The following is a 25,220-nucleotide window of genomic DNA, read 5'->3' as shown; positions in this document are numbered from 1 at the left end:
TTTATGTTATGTTGAGACTTTAGGGACTTCCTGTCCATGGCTGAGAAGGTTGATGTCATATGAAAGCAATATTTACACGCGAGTTGAAATAAATTAAAACCAATTGCATTTTCTCCGATCTTAGACTTATTTACACATTTTCATTTTCTTTAAATCACATAAATAAATCAGAAAGACATTTTCTCTCCAACATAAGACTGACATGTTTTGTTGTTGTTTTCACAAACTAGGCCACTCGACTAAACACTTTTATTGTGAAAGCGTTGAAGTCACATCCTGTCATATGATGAAATATTGTCAACTTCTTTGTTTGCTCCAACTTTTCTTCAGTTTGTACAAAACTAATCCTCAAACTTATCCAACCCCAAAAGTCATCTAAAGCTGAACTCTAACCCTCACTTTGGTTTGACAGACTTGGACTAACTAACCCAACCAAGTTTGAACTAATATACGCCTAAAACTAAACTAACCCGGAAACTAATCTTAGCCTAAAACTAATCTAACCGTAAAACTAAACTAACTCTAAAACTAAACAAACCCTGAAACTAAAGAAACCCTCAAACTAAACTAACTCTTAAATTAAACAAAACCTAAGACTAGCTAAACCTAAAACTAAACCAAGCCCAAGACCACCGAATGGTAAAGCTAACGTGATTGGACTATTTTGGTATTTTCAGATGAAAAGGATTCACATCCAAATCTTATTCATCCTGATTCTAAATGGATTCTTCATCTGGAACAAAGGATTTCAAAATAAAAACATGTTTGAAGTTTCTTCTTTTGTAGAAGAATCCATTTTTAAAAAGATCTTTTTTGTCAGAAGGAGATTTTATAACCTTTTCGGAAAAGCTGATGAGAATTATTCATTCAAATTATACTTTGACACAATGACTTTCAATCCAGAATGGAATCAGAATCAGAATCACAATCAGAATCAGAACCAGATTAAATCTTTACAATCACACTTTTACTCTTTCATGTCATTTCTTGATTGTGGGCCTGAAGTACCTGAGTTGTTGTTGTTGATGATGTTGTTTTTGATGTTGATAATCATGTTGTTGATAATGTTGTTGATGTTGTTGATAATGATGTTGATGTTGTTTTTGAAGATGTAGTAATTGTGTTCTTTTTTGTATTTGATGAATGATGTTGTTGATGATGATGTTGTTGATAATGTTGATGTTGTTGATGATGATGTTGATGTTGTTGATAATGATAATGATGTTGTTTTTGAATATGTAGTAATTGTGTTCTTTTTTGTATTTGATGAATGATGTTGTTGATGATGATGTTGTTGATAATGTTGATGTTGTTAATGTTGTTGTTGATGATGTCGTTGATGATGTTGCTGATAATGTTGTTGTTGATGATGTTGTTGATGATGTTGTTAATGTTGTTGTTAATGTTGTTGTAGATGATGTTGTTGATGATGATGCTGTTGATAATGTTGTTGATAATGTTGTTGATGATGATGTTGTTGATAATGTTGTTGATAATGTTGTTGATGTTGTTGATAATGATGTTGATGTTGTTTTTGAAGATGTAGTAATTGTGTTCTTTTTTGTATTTGATGAATGATGTTGTTGATGATGATGTTGTTGATAATGTTGATGTTGTTAATGTTGTTGTTGATGATGTTGTTAATGTTGTTGTTGATGATGTTGTTGATGATGTTGCTGATAATGTTGTTGATGATGATGTTGTTGATGATGTTGTTAATGTTGTTGTTAATGTTGTTGTAGATGATGTTGTTGATGATGTTGTTGATGATGATGCTGTTGATAATGTTGTTGATAATGTTGTTGATGATGATGTTGTTGACAATGTTGTTGATGATGATGTTGATGTTGTTGATAATGATGTTGATGTTGTTTTTGAAGATGTAGTTTTTTTGTGTTGTTTTTTTGTATTTGATGAATGATGTTGTTGATGATGTTGATGATGATGTTGTTGATAATGTTGATGTTGTTGATAATATTGTTGATGATGTTGTTGTTGATGATGTTGTTGAGGTGGTGGATGAGTCCTTGCTGCTGGAGGATGCAAGTGGTGTGTTTCTTCTTCTTCAATGTAAAATGGCGTCCCAGTCAGAGGTCATCACCTGGTAGAGTGTGAGGTCATAACTAGGGTGAGTGTGAGGTCATAACTAGGGTTAGGGTTAGGGTCATAACTAGGGCGAGTGTGAGGTGCTGACTAGGGCGAGTGTGCAGGTGAGGAAGTTTCTGTGTGAGCGTCCAGGCCGCTGAGCAGTCTCTGGATGTTGTGCAGCTGGTTGCTGGAATCTCTGGCAGGACTTGGCGGCGAGGCGTCATGGCGGCGCTGAGTGGGGCTGCTCTCTGGGCTGCCCGCCTTGGAGGCTTCAGAGGCGGGCAGAGACACGGGCACAGGTAGTTGGTAAGGACTGAAGCGAAGACGAGGGCGGGAGGACGCCAAGAAGGGGTTCCTGCCCAGCGCACCTGAGGAGTTGCTGCTCGCCGCCGCCGCCGCCGCCGCCGCCGCTGCTGCCGCCATGTAGGAGTAGGAGTAGGGGAAGATGCCACCTAGTGAAGGCATGGGGATGCCCTGCAACACAACAATATACAAACATGTCACTTCTACTATTCAACTTATTCTTTCACTTTCTAAACCTCCTGCTGGAGCCTACCCCAGCTGACCTCGTCACCAGCCAATCACACGACACGTACAAACTATCATCCGTCAATAATTAGGATTATTTACAGTCACCAATCTGTACACACACACAATTAAATACAATGATTAATTCATTAAATAAAATAACATTAGGATAGACTCCAGCACCCCCCCGCCACCCCGAGAGGGACAAGAGGTAGAAAATGGATGGATATACAGTAAAATAATAATAATAATAAATAATACAAGAGATAGTGTGACCTGCATGCTAAACGTTTGGACACACACAAAAAAATTAAAATAAAATACATAATAAATAAATACAAATAATAAAACATTTGTTAAATGTTTTAAAAATCACTAAAAACTATTTAAGATATCAGCATTTAATCAAATAAATACAATACAGACAATTGAAAAGTATTAGGTATATAGTATATATATATATATATATATATATATATATATATATATATATATATATATATATATATATATATATATATACACACACACACATATATGTATATACATATATATGTTTATATGTACATATGTACGTATGTATATATATATATATATATATATATATATATATATATATATATATTATTTCATAAAATATCTAATACTTACTTCTAATACTTCAATTATCTGTATTGAAATGTATTTGATTAAATGATATCTTAAATATATCCATATATATACACATATATATATATATATATATATATATATATATATATATATATATATATATATATATATATATATATACATACATACATATATATATATATATATATATATATATATATATATATATGTATATGTATATATATATATATATATTAGAGATGCGTGGATAGGCAATTATTTCATCCGCAACCGCATCAGAAAGTCGTCAACCATCCGCCATCCACCCGATGTAACATTTGATCAGAACTGCACCCGCCCGCACCCGCCCGTTGTTATACATCTAATATAGACGATGCAAGGCATTAGTGAGGTTATAAAGCTTTTGCCTGTTAAAGAAAGGAGACTGATCCAATGCAGCACAGACATTCGCGTGCCATGCTGTCACGGCCCAGACGCACACCAGTGCGCAATCATATGGGAGCCGCGCTGAGCGCACCTCCAAGCGCGTCTCACTGCCGGCAACGGCCGGGTATGGGGCCAACGCTCCAGCGCCATCCATTTTCAGGGCTAGTTGATTCGGCAGGTGGGTTGTTACACACTCCTTAGCGGGTTCCGACTTCCATGGCCACCGTCCTGCTGTCTATATCAACCAGGGTGAGCCCCACCCCTTTCGTGAGCGCACTGCGCGCGGAGTGACCCCTGTTACGAGCCCCCGGCAACAGGGGTGGCGGGCAGGTAAGCTGCGCGGGCGGAGCGCGCGGAGTGACCCCTGTTACGAGCCCCCGGCCACAGGGGTGGCGGGCAGGTAAGCCGCTTACCTGCTGCGCGTGACGCCGGCCGCGGCGAAGGCGGATGAGGCAGGGTGTCGGTGCGGTGGGCGCGGTGGTGACCCTGGACGTGCGTCGGGCCCTTCTCGCGGATCGCCTCAGCTACGGCTCCCGGTGGGGCCCTCTCGGGGGAAGGGGCCTCGGTCCCGGACCCCGGCGAGGCGTCCCTTCTCCGCTCCGTAAAAGTGTCCATCTCTTTTTCTTTTCTTCTTCTGTTGTGGCATATGCTGCAGGTGCCTGCTCGTTTTTCGTATGTGGGTAACAACATTTAACTATGTATATATATTTACCAATTGGTTTAACTGCCACCCGCCTGAATCTATTTAAAATCTAATTTTGTTTTATTTCAACCATCCGACCCGACCCAACCCGACCTGCGGATAAAATCTAATTTTTTTTTATTTCATCCGCGGAGTCCGCGGATAATCCGCGGACTCCGCGGTTGTGCCCGCAAACCGCGCATCTCTAATATATATATATATATATATGTATATATGTGTGTGTGTGTGTGTGTGTATGTATGCATTTTTGACGTATCCCAACATTTTCCAAAACGTAGCATTAATAGCTGACAGTAAAAAGGCTACATGCTACATGCTATGTTGTGTTATGGATATGCAAATGAAGCACATGATTGACAGCGTTGTCTCACCTGAGAGGCCAGCATGTGCTGAGACAGGTGGAAAGGGAAGGTGTTGGGCGTGGCCCCGCCTCCCGGAGAGTCCGCCACCTGGCCGCCTGACATGGAGGCCAGCAGGTGCTGCATGTTGATGGCGGACAAGGCGGCGGGGTTGATGGCGAATTGTCCCGGGTGGAAGAAGGAGGCGTTGAGGGGGCTGAAGAAGTGCTGAGGGTGAAGACCTGACAGCGCCAAACTCTGCAGGTGACTGAAGTGGGAGGGGCTTTCTGTCTGCACCATCACAGGTGACATGCTCTCCTTCCCGCTTTTGTCCTTCTCCGCCGCCAAGCTGCGCCACTTCTCCTCCTTCTTGCTCAATGACGTCAGCGCGTCCTCGCGTCTCGACGACGTCATCGTGTCCTCGCGTCTCGACGACAACATCGCGTCCTCGCGTCTCGATGACGTCATCGTGCCTTCTGCGCTCAAAGATGTGGAGGTGATGCAACCATCTTCTTCATGCTCCAACTCCTGCTCCTGCTCCTGCTCACTCTCACTGCACACCTTCTCTTCTGCAAGCAAACACAACCTATTAGACTACTCACAAACTACACAACCTGTTAGACTACTCACAAACTACACAACCTATTAGACTACTCACAAACTACACAAGCTGTTAGACTACTCACAAACTACACAACCTATTAGACTACTCACAAACTACACAAGCTGTTAGACTACTCACAAACTACACAAGCTGTTAGACTACTCACAAACTACACAACCTGTTAGACTACTCACAAACTACACAAGCTGTTAGACTACTCACAAACTACACAAGCTGTTAGACTACTCACAAACTACACAAGCTGTTAGACTACTCACAAACTACACAACCTATTAGACTACTCACAAACTACACAACCTATTAGACTACTCACAAACTACACAAGCTGTTAGACTACTCACAAACTACACAACCTGTTAGACTACTCACAAACTACACAAGCTGTTAGACTACTCACAAACTACACAAGCTGTTAGACTACTCACAAACTACACAAGCTGTTAGACTACTCACAAACTACACAACCTATTAGACTACTCACAAACTACACAAGCTGTTAGACTACTCACAAACTACACAAGCTGTTAGACTACTCACAAACTACACAACCTATTAGACTACTCACAAACTACACAAGCTGTTAGACTACTCACAAACTACACAAGCTGTTAGACTACTCACAAAGTGCACAACCTGTTAGACTACCCACAAACTACACAAGCTGTTAGACTACTCACAAACTACACAACCTGCTAGACTACTCACAAACTACACAAGCTGCTAGACTACTCACAAACTACACAAGCTGTTAGACTTCTCACAAACTACACAAGCTGTTAGACTACTCACAAACTACACAACCTGTTAGACTACTCACAAACTACACAAGCTGCTAGACTACTCACAAACTACACAAGCTGTTAGACTACTCACAAACTACACAAGCTGTTAGACTACTCACAAACTACACAAGCTGTTAGACTACCCACAAACTACACAAGCTGTTAGACTACTCACAAACTACACAAGCTGTTAAACTACTCACAAACTACACAAGCTATTAGACTACTCACAAACTACACAACCTGCTAGACTACTCACAAACTACACAACCTGTTACACTACCCACAAACTACACAAGTTGTTAGACTGCTCACAAACTACACAAGCTGTTAGACTGCTCACAAACTACACAACCTGTTAGACTACTCACAAACTACACAACCTGTTAGACTATTCACAAACTACACAAGCTGTTAGACTACTCACAAACTACACAAGCTGTTAGACTACTCACAAACTACACAAGCTGTTAGACTACCCACAAACTACACAAGCTGTTAGACTACTCACAAACTACACAACCTGTTAGACTACTCACAAACTACACAAGCTGCTAGACTACTCACAAACTACACAAGCTGTTAGACTACTCACAAACTACACAAGCTGTTAGACTACTCACAAACTACACAAGCTGTTAGACTACCCACAAACTACACAAGCTGTTAGACTACTCACAAACTACACAACCTGTTAGACTGCTCACAAACTACACAAGCTGTTAGACTACTCACAAACTACACAAGCTGTTAAACTACTCACAAACTACACAAGCTATTAGACTACTCACAAACTACACAACCTGCTAGACTACTCACAAACTACACAACCTGTTACACTACCCACAAACTACACAAGTTGTTAGACTGCTCACAAACTACACAAGCTGTTAGACTGCTCACAAACTACACAACCTGTTAGACTACTCACAAACTACACAACCTGTTAGACTATTCACAAACTACACAAGCTGTTAGACTACTCACAAACTACACAAGCTGTTAGACTACTCACAAACTACACAACCTGTTAGACTGCTCACAAACTACACAAGCTGTTAGACTACTCACAAACTACACAACCTGTTAGACTACTCACAAACTACACAACCTGTTAGACTACCCACAAACTACACAAGCTGTTAGACTACCCACAAACTACACAACCTGTTAGACTACTCACAAACTACACAAGCTGTTAGACTACTCACAAACTACACAACCTGTTAGACTACTCACAAACTACACAACCTGTTAGACTACTCACAAACTACACAAGCTATTAGACTACCCACAAACTACACAAGCTGTTAGACTACTCACAAACTACACAAGCTGTTAGACTACTCACAAACTACACGACCTGTTAGACTACTCACAAACTACACAACCTGTTAGACTACTCACAAACTACACAACCTATTAGACTACTCACAAACTACACAACCTGCTAGACTACTCACAAACTACACAACCTGTTACACTATTCACAAACTACACAACCTGTTAGACTACCCACAAACTACACAACCTATTAGACTACTCACAAACTACACAAGCTGTTAGACTACTCACAAACTACACAACCTGCTAGACTACTCACAAACTACACAACCTATTAGACTACTCACAAACTACACAAGCTGTTAGACTACCCACAAACTACACAACCTGTTAGACTACTCACAAACTACACAAGCTGTTAGACTACCCACAAACTACTCACAAACTACACAAGCTGTTAGACTACCCACAAACTACTCACAAACTACACAAGCTGTTAGACTACTCACAAACTACACAACCTATTAGACTACTCACAAAGTACACAAGCTGTTGGACTACTCACAAAGTACACATCAATATACACGTAAATGTACATCTCAACCTACACGTCAAAGTACACGTAAAAGTATCCATCACTGTACAACTCAAAGGATATGTTCGAGTACATGTCAAAGTACACATCAAACTATACCGCAAAGTACATGACAAAGTACACAACAAAGTATATCAAAGTACACGTCAAACTTCACATCAAAGAACACGTAAAAGTAGGTCAATGTACATAAGAGTACATCAAAAAGTACATGTAAATGTACACTTAAAAGTAGGTCATAGTACAAGTAAAAGTAGGCTAAAATATACACACACACACAATGAATACATTAAAAGTATATGTAAAAGTAGGTCAAAATACAACTGAAAGTACATGGAAAAAAGTACACATGAAAGTAGGTCAAATTACATGTGAATGTACAAGTAAAAGTACATGAAAAAGTGTCCGTAAAAGTACCGGTAAGTCCTTTTAGTATATGTACATGTAAACGTACACTTAAAAGTAAATCAAAGTACATGTAAAAATAGGTCAAAATAAATGTACAAATAATTAAAAGTACACATTATAGGTACATGTAAAAATATGTGTTTTGTAAAAGTAGATGTAAAATTACATGTGAAAGTACACATGAACAAAATTCAAAATACATGTAAAAGTACACATTAAAACGCATAAAAAGATATGTAAATGTACTTATTACTTTACATGTAAAAGTACATGTAAACATATGTCAAAATACATGTAAAAGTACACATTAAAACGCATAAGAGGTAAAAGTACATGTAAATTTACATGTAAAAGTACATGTAAACATAAGTCAAAATACATGTAAAAGTACACATTAAAACACATAAAAGTATATGTAAAAGTACATGTACATACTTTTACATATGTACATATGTAAAAGTATGATGTACATATGTAAAAGTGCACAATAGGTCAAAGTACATTTAAAAGTACACATTAAAAACGTATAAAAGTAAATGTTAAAATACAGTAAAGTAAGATGGTGTCTTACAGTAAAGATAGAAATGTACCTTTATAAGTACATACAATAATAAGTATGTACATGTGTAATTACATACAATAATAAGTACATAGATTTATAAGTACATACATCAATAAAAATGTACTTTATAAGTACATACAATAATAAAAACATACATGTATAATATAAGTACATACATTAAAAAGTATTTACAATAATCAGTATATACATTTATAAGAACTTACATTAATATGTACCTACATTTATAAGTAAATACATTAATAAGTATGTACATTTATAATTACATCCATTAATAAGTACATACATTTATAAGTACGTACAATAATAAGTACATACAATTATAAGTATGTACCTTAATAACCCTAACCCTCTAACCCTCTAACCTCTAACTTTAACGCTAAACCTAACCCCAACCCTAACCCTAACCCTAACCCTAACCCTAACCCTAACCCTAACCCTAACCCTAACTCTAAACGTAACCCTAACCCTAACTCCAACCCTAACCCTAACCCTGATTCTAAACGTAACCCTAACCCTAACCCTAACCCTAACCCTAACTCCAACCCTAACCCTAACCCTAACCCTAACCCTAACTCTAAACGTAACCCTAACCCTAATCCTAACCCTAACTCCAACCCTAACCCTAACCCTAACCCTAACCCTAACCCTAACTCCAACCCTAACCCTAACCGTAACTCTAACCCTAACCCTAACTCTAACCCTAACCCTAACCCTAACCCTAACCATAACCCTAACCCTAACCCTAACCCTAACCCAAACCCTAACCCTAACCCTAACCCCTAACCCTAACCCTAACCCTAACCCCAACCCTAACCCTAGTATGTACATTTGACCTCAAAGTAAAACTGGCTAGTACTTAGTTCAAAGTTCAAAGTACTTTTTTATTGTTGTACTTGAAATATTGTAAAGAAGTAAGTTATGTTTTATGATACTTGTAGATATCATATTGGATCATATTCTGGGATTCAAGATCATCTTCGAGCATGAACATTCTTATCAAAGTGTGAATTTGTCAATAATCAATTATGATGTGATATAAAATATGATTATGATATAAAATATGATGTGATATAAAATATGATGCGATATAAAATATGATGTGATATAAAATATGATGTGATATAAAAAATGATTATGATATAAAATATGATTATGATATAAAATATGATGTGATATGAAATATGATTATGATAAGAAATATGATGTGATATTTCTTGTCCAGAGTGTACCCCACCTACCGCCCGATTGCAGCTGACCCTAACCCTAACCCTAACCCTAAAGCTAACCCTAACACCAACCCTAACCCTCTAACCCTCTAACCTCTAACTTTAACGCTAAACCTAACCCTAACTCTAAACGTAACCCTAACCCTAACCCTAACTCTAAACGTAACCCTAACCCTAACCCTAACTCCAACCCTAACCCTAACCCTAACCCTAAATCTAAACGTAACCCTAACCCTAACCCTAACTCCAACCCTAACCCTAACCCTAACCCTAACCCTAACCCTAACCCTAACTCTAAACGTAACGTTAACCCTAACCCTAACCCTAACCCTAACCCTAACCCTAACCCTAACCCTAACTCCAACCCTAACCCTAACCCTAACGCTAACCCTAACTCTAAACGTAACCCTAACCCTAACCCTAACTCCAACCCTAACCCTAACCCTAACCCTAACCCTAATCCTAACTCTAAACGTAACGTTAACCCTAACCCTAACCCTAACCCTAACTCTAAACGTAACCCTAACCCTAACTCTAAGCGTAACCCTAACCCTAACCCTAACTCCAACCCTAACCCTAACCTTAACCCTAGCCCTAACCCTAACCCGAACCCTAACCCTAACCCTAACTCCAACCCTAACCCTAACCCTAACTCTAAACGTAACCCTAACCCTAACCCTAACCCTAACCCTAACTCTAAACGTAACCCTAATCCTAACCCTAACCCTAAACGTAACTCTAAACGTAACCCTAACCCTAACTATAAACGTAACCCTAACCCTAACCCTAACCCTAAACGTAACTCTAAACGTAACCCTAACCCTAACCCTAACCCTAACCCTAACTCTAACTCCAACCCTAACCCTAACCCTAAACCTAACCCTAACCCTAACCCTAAACCTAACCCTAACCCTAACCCTAAACGTAACCCTAACCCTAACCCTAACCCTCCAGCACTGCCTGCCACCCCAAAAGGGACAAGCGGTATAAAGTGTGTGTATTTCTTACCCTGATGTCTGGAGTTGAAGTTGTGAGGACTGTTGGATGTTCCCAGAGGAGAGTTGATGGTGTTGGACGGCTCACTGGAAGCATCCGAATCTGCAGCGTCTACATCACCTTTACACTCCTCCAACATCCTCAACGATGGCAGAGACAGTTGTTTCCTGCACACATATTATACTACATCATCATCATCATCATCATCATACTACTACATCACCTTTACACTCCTCCAACATCCTCAATGATGGCAGAGACAGTTGTTTCCTGCACACATATTATACTACATCATCATCATCATCATCATCATACTACTGTACTACATCATCATCATCATCATCATACTACATCATCATCATCATACTACTGTACTACATCATCATCATCATCATCATACTACATCATCATCATCATACTACTATACTACATCATCATCATCATCATCATACTACTATACTACATCATCATCATACTACTATACTACATCATCATCATCATCATCATCATACTACTGTACTACATCATCATCATCATCATCATACTACATCATCATCATCATACTACTATACTACATCATCATCATCATCATCATACTACTATACTACATCATCATCATACTACTATACTACATCATCATACTACTATACTACATCATCATCATCATCATCATACTACTATACTACATCATCATCATACTACTATACTACATCATCATCATACTATACTACATCATCATCATACTACACTACATCATCATCATACTATACTACATCATTATTATACTATACTACATCATCATCATACTATACTACATCATCATCATACTATACTACATCATCATCATACTATACTACATCATTATTATACTATACTACATCATCATCATACTATACTACATCATTATTATACTATACTACATCATCATCATACTACACTACATCATCATCATAATATACTACATCATCATCATACTATACTACATCACATCCTTATTGATGGCAGCGACAGTTGGTTCCTGCATACATTGTACTTCATATTATACTACATCATCATCATCATCATCATACTACTATACTACATCATCATCATCATCATCATACTACATCATCATTATACTATACTACATCATTATCATACTATACTACATCATCATCATCATCATCATACTACTATACTACATCATCATCATACTACTATACTACATCATCATCATACTATACTACATCATCATCATCATACTACACTACATCATCATCATACTATACTACATCATCATCATACTATACTACATCATCATTATACTATACTACATCATCACACTACACTACATCATCATCATACTATACTACATCATTATTATACTATACTACATCATTATTATACTATACTACATCATTATTATACTATACTACATCATCATCACACTACACTACATCATCATCATCATACTATACTACATCATCATCATCATACTATACTACATCATTATTATACTATACTACATCATCATCATACTACACTACATCATCATCATACTACACTACATCATCATCACACTATACTACATCATCATACTACACTACATCATCATCACACTATACTACATCATCATACTACACTACATCATCATCATACTATACTACATCATCATCATACTATACTACATCATCATCATACTATACTACATCATTATTATACTATACTACATCATTATTATACTATTCTACATCATCATCATACTACACTACATCATCATCATACTATACTACATCATTATTATACTATACTACATCATCATACTACACTACATCATCATCATCATACTATACTACATCATCATCATCAAACTATACTACATCATCATCATACTATACTACATCATCATCACACTATACTACATCATTATTGTACTATAATACATCATCATACTACACTACATCATCATCACACTATACTACATCATTATTGTACTATAATACATCATCATCATACTATACTACATCATCATCATCATACTATACTACATCATCATCATACTATACTACATCATTATTATACTATACTACATCATTATTATACTATACTACATCATCATCATACTACACTACATCAACATCATACTATACTACATCATTATTATACTATACTACATCATCATACTACACTACATCATCATCATACTATACTACATCATCATCAAACTATACTACATCATCATCATACTATACTACATCATCATCACACTATACTACATCATTATTGTACTATAATACATCATCATACTACACTACATCATCATCACACTATACTACATCATCATACTACACTACATCATCGTCATACTAAACTACATCATCATCATGCTATACTACATCACATCCTTATTGATGGCAGCGACAGTTGTTTTCTGCATACATTGTACTTGATATTATACTACATATTATTATACTATACTACATATTATTATACTATACTACATCATCATCATACTATACGACATCACATCTTTAATGATGGCACTGACTGTTATTTCCTGCACACATCATTGGACACCAACACATTATACTCTGTTACATACGATACTACTGACTATATTATACTGTCTTGTATTTGATACAAGGTCAGACAATATGATATTATGACATCATTACAAATGTAATATAAGTGATGCCATACATCTTATATGTTGATATTGAAGTTATAATATATCATTTTGATATTGAAGTTATAATGTATCATTTTGATGATGAAGTTATAATGTATCATTTTACTACATTCTATTATAACATGTCATAAATTATTACATTACATCTGTCATGATATGTATATATATATATAAATATATATATATATATACATACATATATATGGCGTGTAATGGGATCAATCCCTGTCATTGATAATGACATCCAATAGTACTTTTATGTGTCACTATATTTTTCCCAAACATAATAAAAGGCAATAATTGTAATATTTTGTGGTATTTATTAAATTGTTATATTGTTCACAAATAATGTTCGTTTGCTTAAAATCTTCATCTTGTGTTTTCTTCTTTATTCTAATCATGGTCACCAAAAACGGGTGAAATGTATCAGCGGTGATATCGGCAGTAGTTGACCCTGTATCGAATCGATACCAACACGTGCAGGATGCCCACACCTTCGCCAATGGCACGGCACGGCGGTGTGGTGCGTTCAAGTACCGCCGAATAACGTAGGACATGTGAAACGTCAGCAGGTCAACAACGAGGATGTGAATATCTTCCAATAAGAACAACATTGATCATAATCAATAATCAATAATCAATAATGACCTTTTCTCTCTTCTTCCGTTGCCCGTGTCTCTGAAGCCTTTGGCGAAAGGATTGTTGTCGATTTTCAGCTGCGTGATCTGTCACAATATATAGAAATTATTACTATTTCACATGTATTACACTACACCATATATATTTCACATCAAGTATTCATATTTCATATGTATTACAGTACACAATATATGTCACATCAAGTATTCATATTTAATATAACAACTTATATGTAGTAAAGTACACACATGAAGTATTAATATTTGATAACACAACTAATATGTATTACAGTACACAATATATGTCACATGAAGTATTAATATTTGATATATACATATATATGTATTACAGTACACAATATATGTCACATTAAGTATTAATATTTAATATAACAACTAATATATATTACAGTACACAATATATATCACATGAAGTATTAATATTTGATATATACATATATATGTATTACAGTACGCAATATATGTCACATTAAGTATTAATATTTAATATAACAACTAATATGTATTACAGTACACAATATACAGTATATCACATGAAGTATTAATATTTGATATATACATATATGTCCATGTATGAAGTATAATTATGAAGTATAAGTACCTTGTCGTTCTGATAAGCAGTGACGGCCACAAACTCAGTTTCAGGGAAGACATAAGTCCTGAAGGTGCTGTAAGGAAGTTTCAGGATGTCGTTGGCTCGCACGATGTGGAACCTGGGCTGGTATTTGTGCATGGAGTTCAAGATGGTCTGGAAACACATGATACATATCTATATATATATATATTTACTTCATAAGTACATGTTTATAACCAATCACACAATATTCGTACACACATTTATGTTATTATCAACATCAAGTTCATGATCAAATATACATTTCAATATATATTGTGTGGAGCGAGACAAACTAAACATCACATTAGTAACATGTCATGAACACATTATGTCTCCATTATTATTAGTAGTTATGTTTCTTAAATAACATCACATTAATAACATGTCTCCATTATTATTAGTAGTCATATTTCTTAAATAACATCACATTAATAACATGTCTCCATTATTATTAGTAGTCATATTTCTTAAATAACATCACATTAATAACATGTCTCCATTATTATTAGTAGTCATATTTCTTAAATAACATCACATTAATAACATGTCTCCATTATTATTAGTCAGGGCCGGCCCGTGGCATAGGCCGTATAGGCAAATGCTAAGGGCGCCGTCCACCAGGGGGCGCCACGCCAGTGCCACAAATGTTGGAGAAAAAAAAAAAAGAAAAAAAAAGTTGATACTATTATTTCTAAATACAAAAAATAATCCCACGTTAATTAAAATGCAAAGTAAAGCCTATTTAATAGAAATATTATTTGTTACAACATTACGCCCCCCCCCCCCCCACCACCCCCGCCCCCCCCCCCCCCCCCCCCCCACCCCCCCACCCCCCGCACGGTGCGCCCCCTCCCTTCCCGTATCATGACTCTTTTTGGACGTCACCACATCAAAAAATCAACACAAGATGTCAAAACGGCCAAAACTGTCAGGTGCCCAGGGAAGAAAAAAGAGAAAAGAAGAGGAGGAGAAACGAGAAAAGACAGAGGTAGCAGGTAGGTAACGTTAGCCTACATGAAATTATTTGTCTGTTACAGAATGTGATAGTAACCTGGCTTTTTAGCATTAAGCTAATTTTACATGATTCGGCAATTGCTAATCAGTAAATAGCTAGTTCTGTTTTAATGTCGGGTTAATATTGTGGAGGGGGCTAAATTGTTATGGAAAATAATAATGTAACGTTAGGTAATTACAGTACTCCCACCTTACATTCCTCAGGGACATTTGTATTAGATCTTTTAAGCAGCTGTTTTTTGTTTACATTGTTATTGCCTTCTGGTTAGCTAATGTTTGCCCTGCAGGTAATAGTCACTTTTCCACCCCTTTATATATTAGGTATAGTTGTAAGTAAATAAAAAAGGTCAAAGACAAAGCTATTCGGTTTCTTGTGAGTATATACACTTCACTGCCGATGTGGGGGGGGGGGGGGGGGGGGGGCGCCACCTAAAATCTTGCCTAGGGCGCCAGATTGGTTAGTTGTTATTAGTAGTCATATTTCTTAAATAACATCACATTAATAACATGTCTCCATTATTATTAGTAGTCATATTTCTTAAATAACATCACATTAATAACATGTCTCCATTATTATTAGTAGTCATATTTCTTAAAGAAAGTCACCTTTCTTATTCACTTTCCAACATTTTCAGGATATCTTCGTTTTGCAACAAAAATACAAGTTATTGATTTTCAAGTAGTACTTTTTTATTAACACAATATTAGTATTAATATTACACAATATTAATATTATTACACAAAACAATATCGCCTTTCTATTAACAAAATATTAATATTCTAATATTAATATTACACATATAGAAGCAGTATCACATTTTTATTAACAAAATATTAATATTCTAATATTAATATTACACATATAGAAGCAGTATCACATTTCTATTAACAAAATAGCAGCAATTAAAAAGTATGTATGATGTATAAAAGGTGGTAGTACTCTTAAATTTAAGTTTAATATAAAGATGTGGTAGTACTTACACATATATATTTAATTAAAAAGTTGTAGTACTTACAAATATATATTTAATTAAAAAAGGTGGTAGTATTTACAAATATATGTTTAACATAAAAGTACTTACAAATATATGTTTAATTAAAAAAGGTGGTAGTACTTACAAATATATGTTTCATTTAAAAAAAAGGTGGTAATACTCACAAATATATATTTAATGTAGTACTTACAAATATATATTTAATATAAATAGTGGTAGTACTCACAAATATATATTTAATGTAGTACTTACAAATATATGTTTTATTTTAAAAAAGGTGGTTATACTCACAAATATATATTTAATTAAAAAAGGTGGTAGTATTTACAAATATATGTTTAACATAAAAGTACTTACAAATATATGTTTAATTAAAAAAGTGGTAGTACTTACAAATATATGTTTCATTTAAAAAAAGGTGGTAATACTCACAAAAATATATTTAATGTAGTACTTACAAATATATAGTTAATATAAATAGTGGTAGTACTCACAAATATATATTTAATCTAGTACTTACAAATATATGTTTCATTTAAAAAAAGGTGGTAATACTCACAAATATATATTTAATTAAAAAAGGTGGTAGTATTTACAAATATATGTTTAACATAAAAGTACTTACAAATATATGTTTAATTAAAAAAGTGGTAGTACTTACAAATATATGTTTCATTTAAAAAAAGGTGGTAATACTCACAAATATATATTTAATGTAGTACTTACAAATATATATTTAATATAAATAGTGGTAGTACTCACAAATATATATTTAATGTAGTACTTACAAATATATGTTTCATTTAAAAAAAGGTGGTAATACTCACACATATATATTTAATGTAGTACTTACAAATATATATTTAATATAAATAGTGGTAGTACTCACAAATATATATTTAATGTCGTACTTACAAATATATGTTTCATTTAAAAAAAGGTGGTAATACTCACAAATATATATTTAATGTAGTACTTACATATATATGTATAATTAAAAAAAGGTGGTAATACTCATATTTAATATAAATAGTGGTAGTACTCACAAATATATATTTAATGTAGTACTTACAAATATATGTTTAATACATAACAAAGGTGGTATATACTCACAAATATATATTTAATGTAGTACTTACAAATCTGTGTTTCATAAAAAAAGGTGGTAATACTCACAAATATATGTTTAATAAAAAAATGTGGTTGTACTTACAAATATATAGTTGATTAAAAAAGGTGTTAATACTCACAAATGTATATTTCATTTAAAAAAATGGTAGTACTTACAAACATATGTTTGATAAGTGTTAGTACTTACAAATATATAGATGTAGTATAAAAGTACTTACAAATATATATTTAATAAGTGGTAGTACTTAGAAATATATGTTTCATTTAAAAAAAGGTGGTAATACTCACAAATATATATTTAATGTAGTACTTACAAATATATATTTAATATAAATAGTGGTAGTACTCACAAATATATATTTAATGTAGTACTTACAAATATATGTTTCATTTAAAAAAAGGTGGTAATACTCACAAATATATATTTAATGTAGTACTTACATGTATATGTATAATTAAAAAAAGGTGGTGATACTCATATTTAATATACCGTAAATAGTGGTAGTACTCACAAATATATATGTAATGTAGTACTTACAAATATATGTTTAATACATAACAAAGGTGGTATATACTCACAAATATATATTTAATGTAGTACTTACAAATCTGTGTTTAATAAAAAAAGGTGGTAATACTCACAAATATATGTTTAATAAAAAATGTGGTTGTACTTACAAATATATAGTTGATTAAAAAAGGTGTTAATACTCACAAATGTATATTTCATTAAAAGAAATGGTAGTACTTACAAACATATGTTTGATAAGTGTTAGTACTTACAAATATATAGATGTAGTATAAAAGTACTTACAAATATATATTTAATAAGTGTTAGTACTTACAAATATATAGATGTAGTATAAAAGTACTTACAAATATATATTTAATATGTGTTAGCACTTACAAATATATATTTAATTAAAAAAGGTGGTAGTATTTACAAATATATGTTTAACATAAAAGTACTTACAAATATATGTTTAGTTAAAAAAGTGGTAGTACTTACAAATATATGTTTCATTTAAAAAAAAAGGTGGTAATACTCACAAATATATATTTAATGTAGTACTTACAAATATATATTTAATATAAATAGTGGTAGTACTCACAAATATATATTTAATGTAGTACTTACAAATATATGTTTCATTTAAAAAAAAGGTGGTAATACTCACAAATATATATTTAATGTAGTACTTACATATATATGTATAATTAAAAAAAGGTGGTGATACTCATATTTAATATAAATAGTGGTAGTACTCACAAATATATATTTAATGTAGTACTTACAAATCTGTGTTTAATAAAAAAAAAGGTGATAATACTCACAAATATATGTTTAATAAAAAAATGTGGTTGTACTTACAAATATATAGCTGACTAAAAAAGGTGTTAATACTCACACAAATGTATATTTAATTAAAAAAAAATGGTAGTACTTACAAACATATGTTTGGTAAGTGTTAGTACTTACAAATATATAGATGTAGTATAAAAGTACTTACAAATATATATTTAATAAGTGGTAGTACTTACAAATATATAGATGTAATATAAAAGTACTTACAAATATATAGATGTAATATAAAAGTACTTACAAATATATAGATGTAATATAAAAGTACTTACAAATATATAGATGTAATATAAAAGTACTTACAAATATATATTTAATAAGTGTTAGTACTTACAAATATATAGATGTAATATAAAAGTACTTACAAATATATATTTAATAATTAGTAGTACTTACAAATATATAGATGTAGTATAAAAGTACTTACAAATATATATTTAATATGTGTTAGTACTTACAAATATATAGATGTAGTATAAAAGTACTTACAAATATATATTTAATATGTGTTAGTACTTACAAATATATAGATGTAACATAAAAGTACTTACAAATATATATTTAATAAGTGTTAGTACTTACAAATATATAGATGTAATATAAAAGTACTTACAAATATACATTTAATGTGTTAGTACTTACAAATATATAGATGTAACATAAAAGTACTTACAAATATATATTTAATAAGTGTTAGTACTTACAAATATATAGATGTAATATAAAAGTACTTACAAATATATAGATGTAATATAAAAGTACTTACAAATATATAGATGTAATATAAAAGTACTTACAATTACATACATGTAATATAAAAGTACTTACAAATATATAGATGTAATATAAAAGTACTTACAAATATACATATGTAGTAAAAAAGTACTTACAAATATACATATGTAGTATAAAAGTACTTACAAATATATAGATGTAATATAAAAGTAGTTACAAATATATAGATGTAATATAAAAGTACTTACAAATATACATATGTAGTATAAAAGTACTTACAAATATATAGATGTAATATAAAAATACCTACAAATATATAGATGTAATATAAAAGTGCTTACAAATATATAGATGTAGTATAAAAGTACTTACAAATATATAGACGTAATATAAAAGTACTTACAAATATATAGATGAAATATAAAAGTACTTACAAATATACATATGTAGTATAAAAGTACTTACAAATATACATATGTAGTATAAAAGTACTTACAAATATATAGATGTAATATAAAAGTACTTAAAAATATATAGATGTTGTATAAACGTACTTACAAATATATAGATGTAGTATAAAAGTACTTACAAATATACATATGTAGTATAAAAGTACTTACAAATATATAGATGTAATATAAAAGTACTTAAAAATATATAGATGTTGTATAAAAGTACTTACAAATATATAGATGTAGTATAAAAGTACTTACAAATATACATATGTAGTATAAAAGTACTTACAAATATATAGATGTAATATAAAAGTAGTTACAAATATATAGATGTTGTATAAAAGTACTTACAAGTATACATATGTAGTATAAAAGTACTTACAAATATATACATGTAATATAAAAGTACTTACAAATATATCGATGTAGTATAAAAGTACTTACAAATATACATATGTAATATAAAAGTACTTACAAATATACATATGTAGTATAAAAGTACTTACAAATATATAGACGTAATATAAAAGTACTTACAAATATATAGATGAAATATAAAAGTACTTACAAATATACATATGTAGTATAAAAGTACTTACAAATATACATATGTAGTATAAAAGTACTTACAAATATATAGATGTAATATAAAAGTACTTAAAAATATATAGATGTTGTATAAACGTACTTACAAATATATAGATGTAGTATAAAAGTACTTACAAATATACATATGTAGTATAAAAGTACTTACAAATATATAGATGTAATATAAAAGTACTTAAAAATATATAGATGTTGTATAAAAGTACTTACAAATATATAGATGTAATATAAAAGTACTTACAAATATATAGATGTAGTATAAAAGTACTTACAAATATATACTTGTAATATAAAAGTACTTACAAATATATAGATGTTGTATAAAAGTACTTACAAATATATAGATGTAATATAAAAGTAGTTACAAATATATAGATGTAATATAAAAGTACTTACAAATATATAGATGTAGTATAAAAGTACTTACAAATATACATATGTAGTATAAAAGTACTTACAAATATACATATGTAGTATAAAAGTAGTTACAAATATATAGATGAAATATAAAAGTACTTACAAATATATAGATGTAGTATAAAAGTACTTACAAATATATAGATGTAGTATAAAAGTACTTAGAAATCTGTGTTTATCAGAGATGTTGTTGGTGAGTTGAAGTTTGTGGAAGGGTTAGTTCCAAATCAATTGAATAAGTTCCAAGTATACATGAAAGTAAATGAAAGTATAGTATAAAAGTAGTTACAAGTAATATAAAAGTACTTACAAATCCGTGTTTATCGGAGATGTTGTTGGTGAGTTTGAGTTTGTGGAAGGCCACAGCCTTGGCCATCCACTGCTCCCCGGTGGCGGGACTGTCCGGGTGGATGTACATCCTCTTGGGCATCTCCGGGTCCGCCTTGCCGGCCACCATCCAGCGGGAGTTGTGGAACTTGTAGCGGCAATCATCCGCGGCCACGATGTCCATCAGCAGGATGTACTTGGCCTTCTTGTCCAGACCGCTGATGCGCACTTTGAACGGAGGGAACATCCTCCTGGAAGGAACACACCTCCTCACTTTATACACATTTATAGCATCTTTAACTTATATATATATATATATATATATATATATACTTCTTGGCCCGCAGGCCGCTCATGCGCACTTTGAAAGGCGCGTCTCTTTCTCAAATATACATACATACATATATATATATATATATATATATATATATATATATATATATATATATATATTTATATATATATATATATATATATATATATATATATATATATATATATATATATATATATATATATATATATATATATATATATATATATTTATATATATATATATATATATATATATATATATATATATATATCATCCGTCGTATATATATGAAATACATATTCTCATCAATTGTCATCCATTATCTTTCACATATTAAATATATTAAATACTGATTCTAATTCTATCGTCATCCATCGTCTTTTATAAATAAATGATAAATGGGTTGTACTTGTATAGCGCTTTTCTACCTTCAAGGTACTCAAAGCGCTTTGACACTACTTCCACATTTACCCATTCACACACACATTCACACACTGATGGAGGGAGCTGCCATGCATATATATATTAAATACATATTCTCATATATTGTCATCAATCATCTTTTACATAAATACATCAAAATAAATATATACATGACCTACATAAATATATGTATTAAATACATATTCTTATCTATTGTCATCCATCATCCTGTACATAAATAAATACAAATAAAATTGTGTATATATATATATATATATATATATATATATATATATATATATATATATATATATATATATATATATATATATATATATGAGACCTGCATATTCTCATCTATTGTCATCGACATGATATTGTCGATTTTAATCTGTATCATCTCATTTACTTTAATATCATGTAATACGGACTGGTGTCGTGTTGATGTCGTCCATTATAATATATATTTTATTACATTATCATCTATTGTAATATCATCTGTTAAATACTCGTTATTACTATTTATTATAATTGTAGTGTTTGTTACACACTAAACACTTTTGTTATAATTGATGTTTACTGTAAATGATGTACTACTATGAATGATATCATTATTTTACACTCTATAGTGCAGTTTATTGTAAATGATATAAAAGGGTTTGTTATAAATGATATAAAACAGTTTATGACCATTTATACAATACCGTTTTTTTAAATAAATGATGCAATACTGTTTATTTTACACTCTAAAATACAGTTTATTGTAAAGTGATATAGAACGGTTTATCATAAATTATATAACACCGTTTTTATAAATGATGTAATACTGTTTATTACATTTTATTATAAATTATATAATGCCGTTTTTATAAATGATGTAATCCTGTTCATTTCACACTCTCTAATACAGTTTATTATAAAAGGCATAACACAGTTTATTATCATTTATACGTCACACAATACAGTTTATTTTTCAGACCGTTTATCAGAATCCTATTTTTGTGTTGATTTTCTTTTATTGCTAACGTTCTTTTGTTCTTTTTCGTTAGAAAAAAAAAACCCTTAATAAAAATGTAAAAGACGGACATAATAAAGAATATTAATAATGGTGTTCTAAAGTAATAATTGTATATGACATCATCACTTCTGCCGTCAATGTGCATAAACATGACGTGTGTTGATAGTTTGAACTCACTGATAGGCTTTGACAAGATGAATAAAATATTGATGATATTAAATGCTATTAAAAAAAAAAAAAGATACAAATATTGTATTAATATTAATGTTTACTTACAGATTTGGTCATATCCATTGACGCACAAAATAATAATGATAATAGTAATAATGATGATAATAATGATACTAATGATAATAATAATAGTAATAATAATGATACTAATGATAATAATAATCGTAATAATATTGATAATCCATCCATCCATCCATTTTTTTTACCGCGTGTCCTTATTGGGGTCGCGGGGGTGCTGGAGCTTATAATAATGATAATAATAATCGTAATAATATTAATAATAATGATGATAATATTGATACTAATGATAATAATAATCGTAATAATAGTAATAATAATGATACTAATGATAATAATATTGATAATCCATCCATCCATCCATTTTTTACCGCTTGTCGTTATTGGGGTCGCCGGGTGCTGGAGCTTATAATAATGATAATAATAATCGTAATAATATTAATAATAATAATGGTAATGATAATAATAATGATAATAATAATGGTATTAATGATAATAATAATTGTAATAATAATAATAATAATAATGATGATAATAATAATGATACTAATGATCATAATAATATTGATAATAATAATAATGATAAAAATAATAATGATAATAATGCTAATAGTAATAATATGTGAAGTAGAAAGATGTACCTTCCAGACTTGGTGATGACCATCTCAGTGCCCAGCTGATGAAACTGCTCCCACAGATCTTTGGCCTCCAGGTTGACTTTGGGGTCGTCTTCCACTTCTACCTGCTCCTCTTCGGCCTCATGGAGGCTCTTCAAGCCGCGGAGATGTGCCGCCTGCTGCTGGCTGAGAGCCGGCAGGAGTCCGCCGTCCGCCGGCCCCGCCAGGCCGTGGTGGTGCTGGTGGTGCTGCTGGTGGTGCTGGTGGTGCTGATCCACCTTGCCCAGCGGCGGCCCGGCAGGGAGACCCAGAGCCGGGAAGAAGGAAGGCTGAGCGGCCGCGAGGAAGGCAGACATGTGGAAGTCAGGCCGGTGAGCGTGGAAGGGATGAAAGGAC

General features: G+C 32.3%; 1 protein-coding gene across 3 annotated transcripts in view; it reads right to left on the bottom strand.

The window, feature by feature from the left end:
• Positions 1-1,725: 1,725 nt before the first annotated feature.
• Positions 1,726-25,220, bottom strand: part of tbx2b (T-box transcription factor 2b) — a 23,596-nt gene continuing 101 nt past the window's right edge. Inside the window, exons 1-8 of one of the 3 annotated variants that reach the window (XM_072911941.1) lie at positions 24,849-25,220; positions 22,185-22,452; positions 15,144-15,290; positions 14,532-14,608; positions 11,439-11,485; positions 11,228-11,335; positions 4,750-5,285; positions 1,726-2,562 (exon numbers count right to left, since the gene is read on the bottom strand). The exon at positions 24,849-25,220 is cut by the window's right edge and continues 101 nt beyond it. In XM_072911941.1, coding sequence (XP_072768042.1) covers positions 2,194-2,562; positions 4,750-5,285; positions 11,228-11,335; positions 11,439-11,485; positions 14,532-14,608; positions 15,144-15,290; positions 22,185-22,452; positions 24,849-25,220 — 1,924 coding nt within the window. In that variant the 3' untranslated portion in view covers positions 1,726-2,193. Of the gene's footprint in view, positions 2,563-4,749; positions 5,286-11,227; positions 11,383-11,438; positions 11,486-14,531; positions 14,609-15,143; positions 15,291-22,184; positions 22,453-24,848 lie in introns of all 3 variants that reach the window. The other 2 variants (XM_061925916.1, XM_061925917.1) reach the window with 2 other exon arrangements.

Source organism: Nerophis lumbriciformis, linkage group LG30 (assembly GCF_033978685.3).
Source record: "Nerophis lumbriciformis linkage group LG30, RoL_Nlum_v2.1, whole genome shotgun sequence".
Lineage (NCBI taxonomy): Eukaryota > Metazoa > Chordata > Actinopteri > Syngnathiformes > Syngnathidae > Nerophis > Nerophis lumbriciformis.
This window is presented reverse-complemented; position numbering and strand designations above follow the sequence as displayed.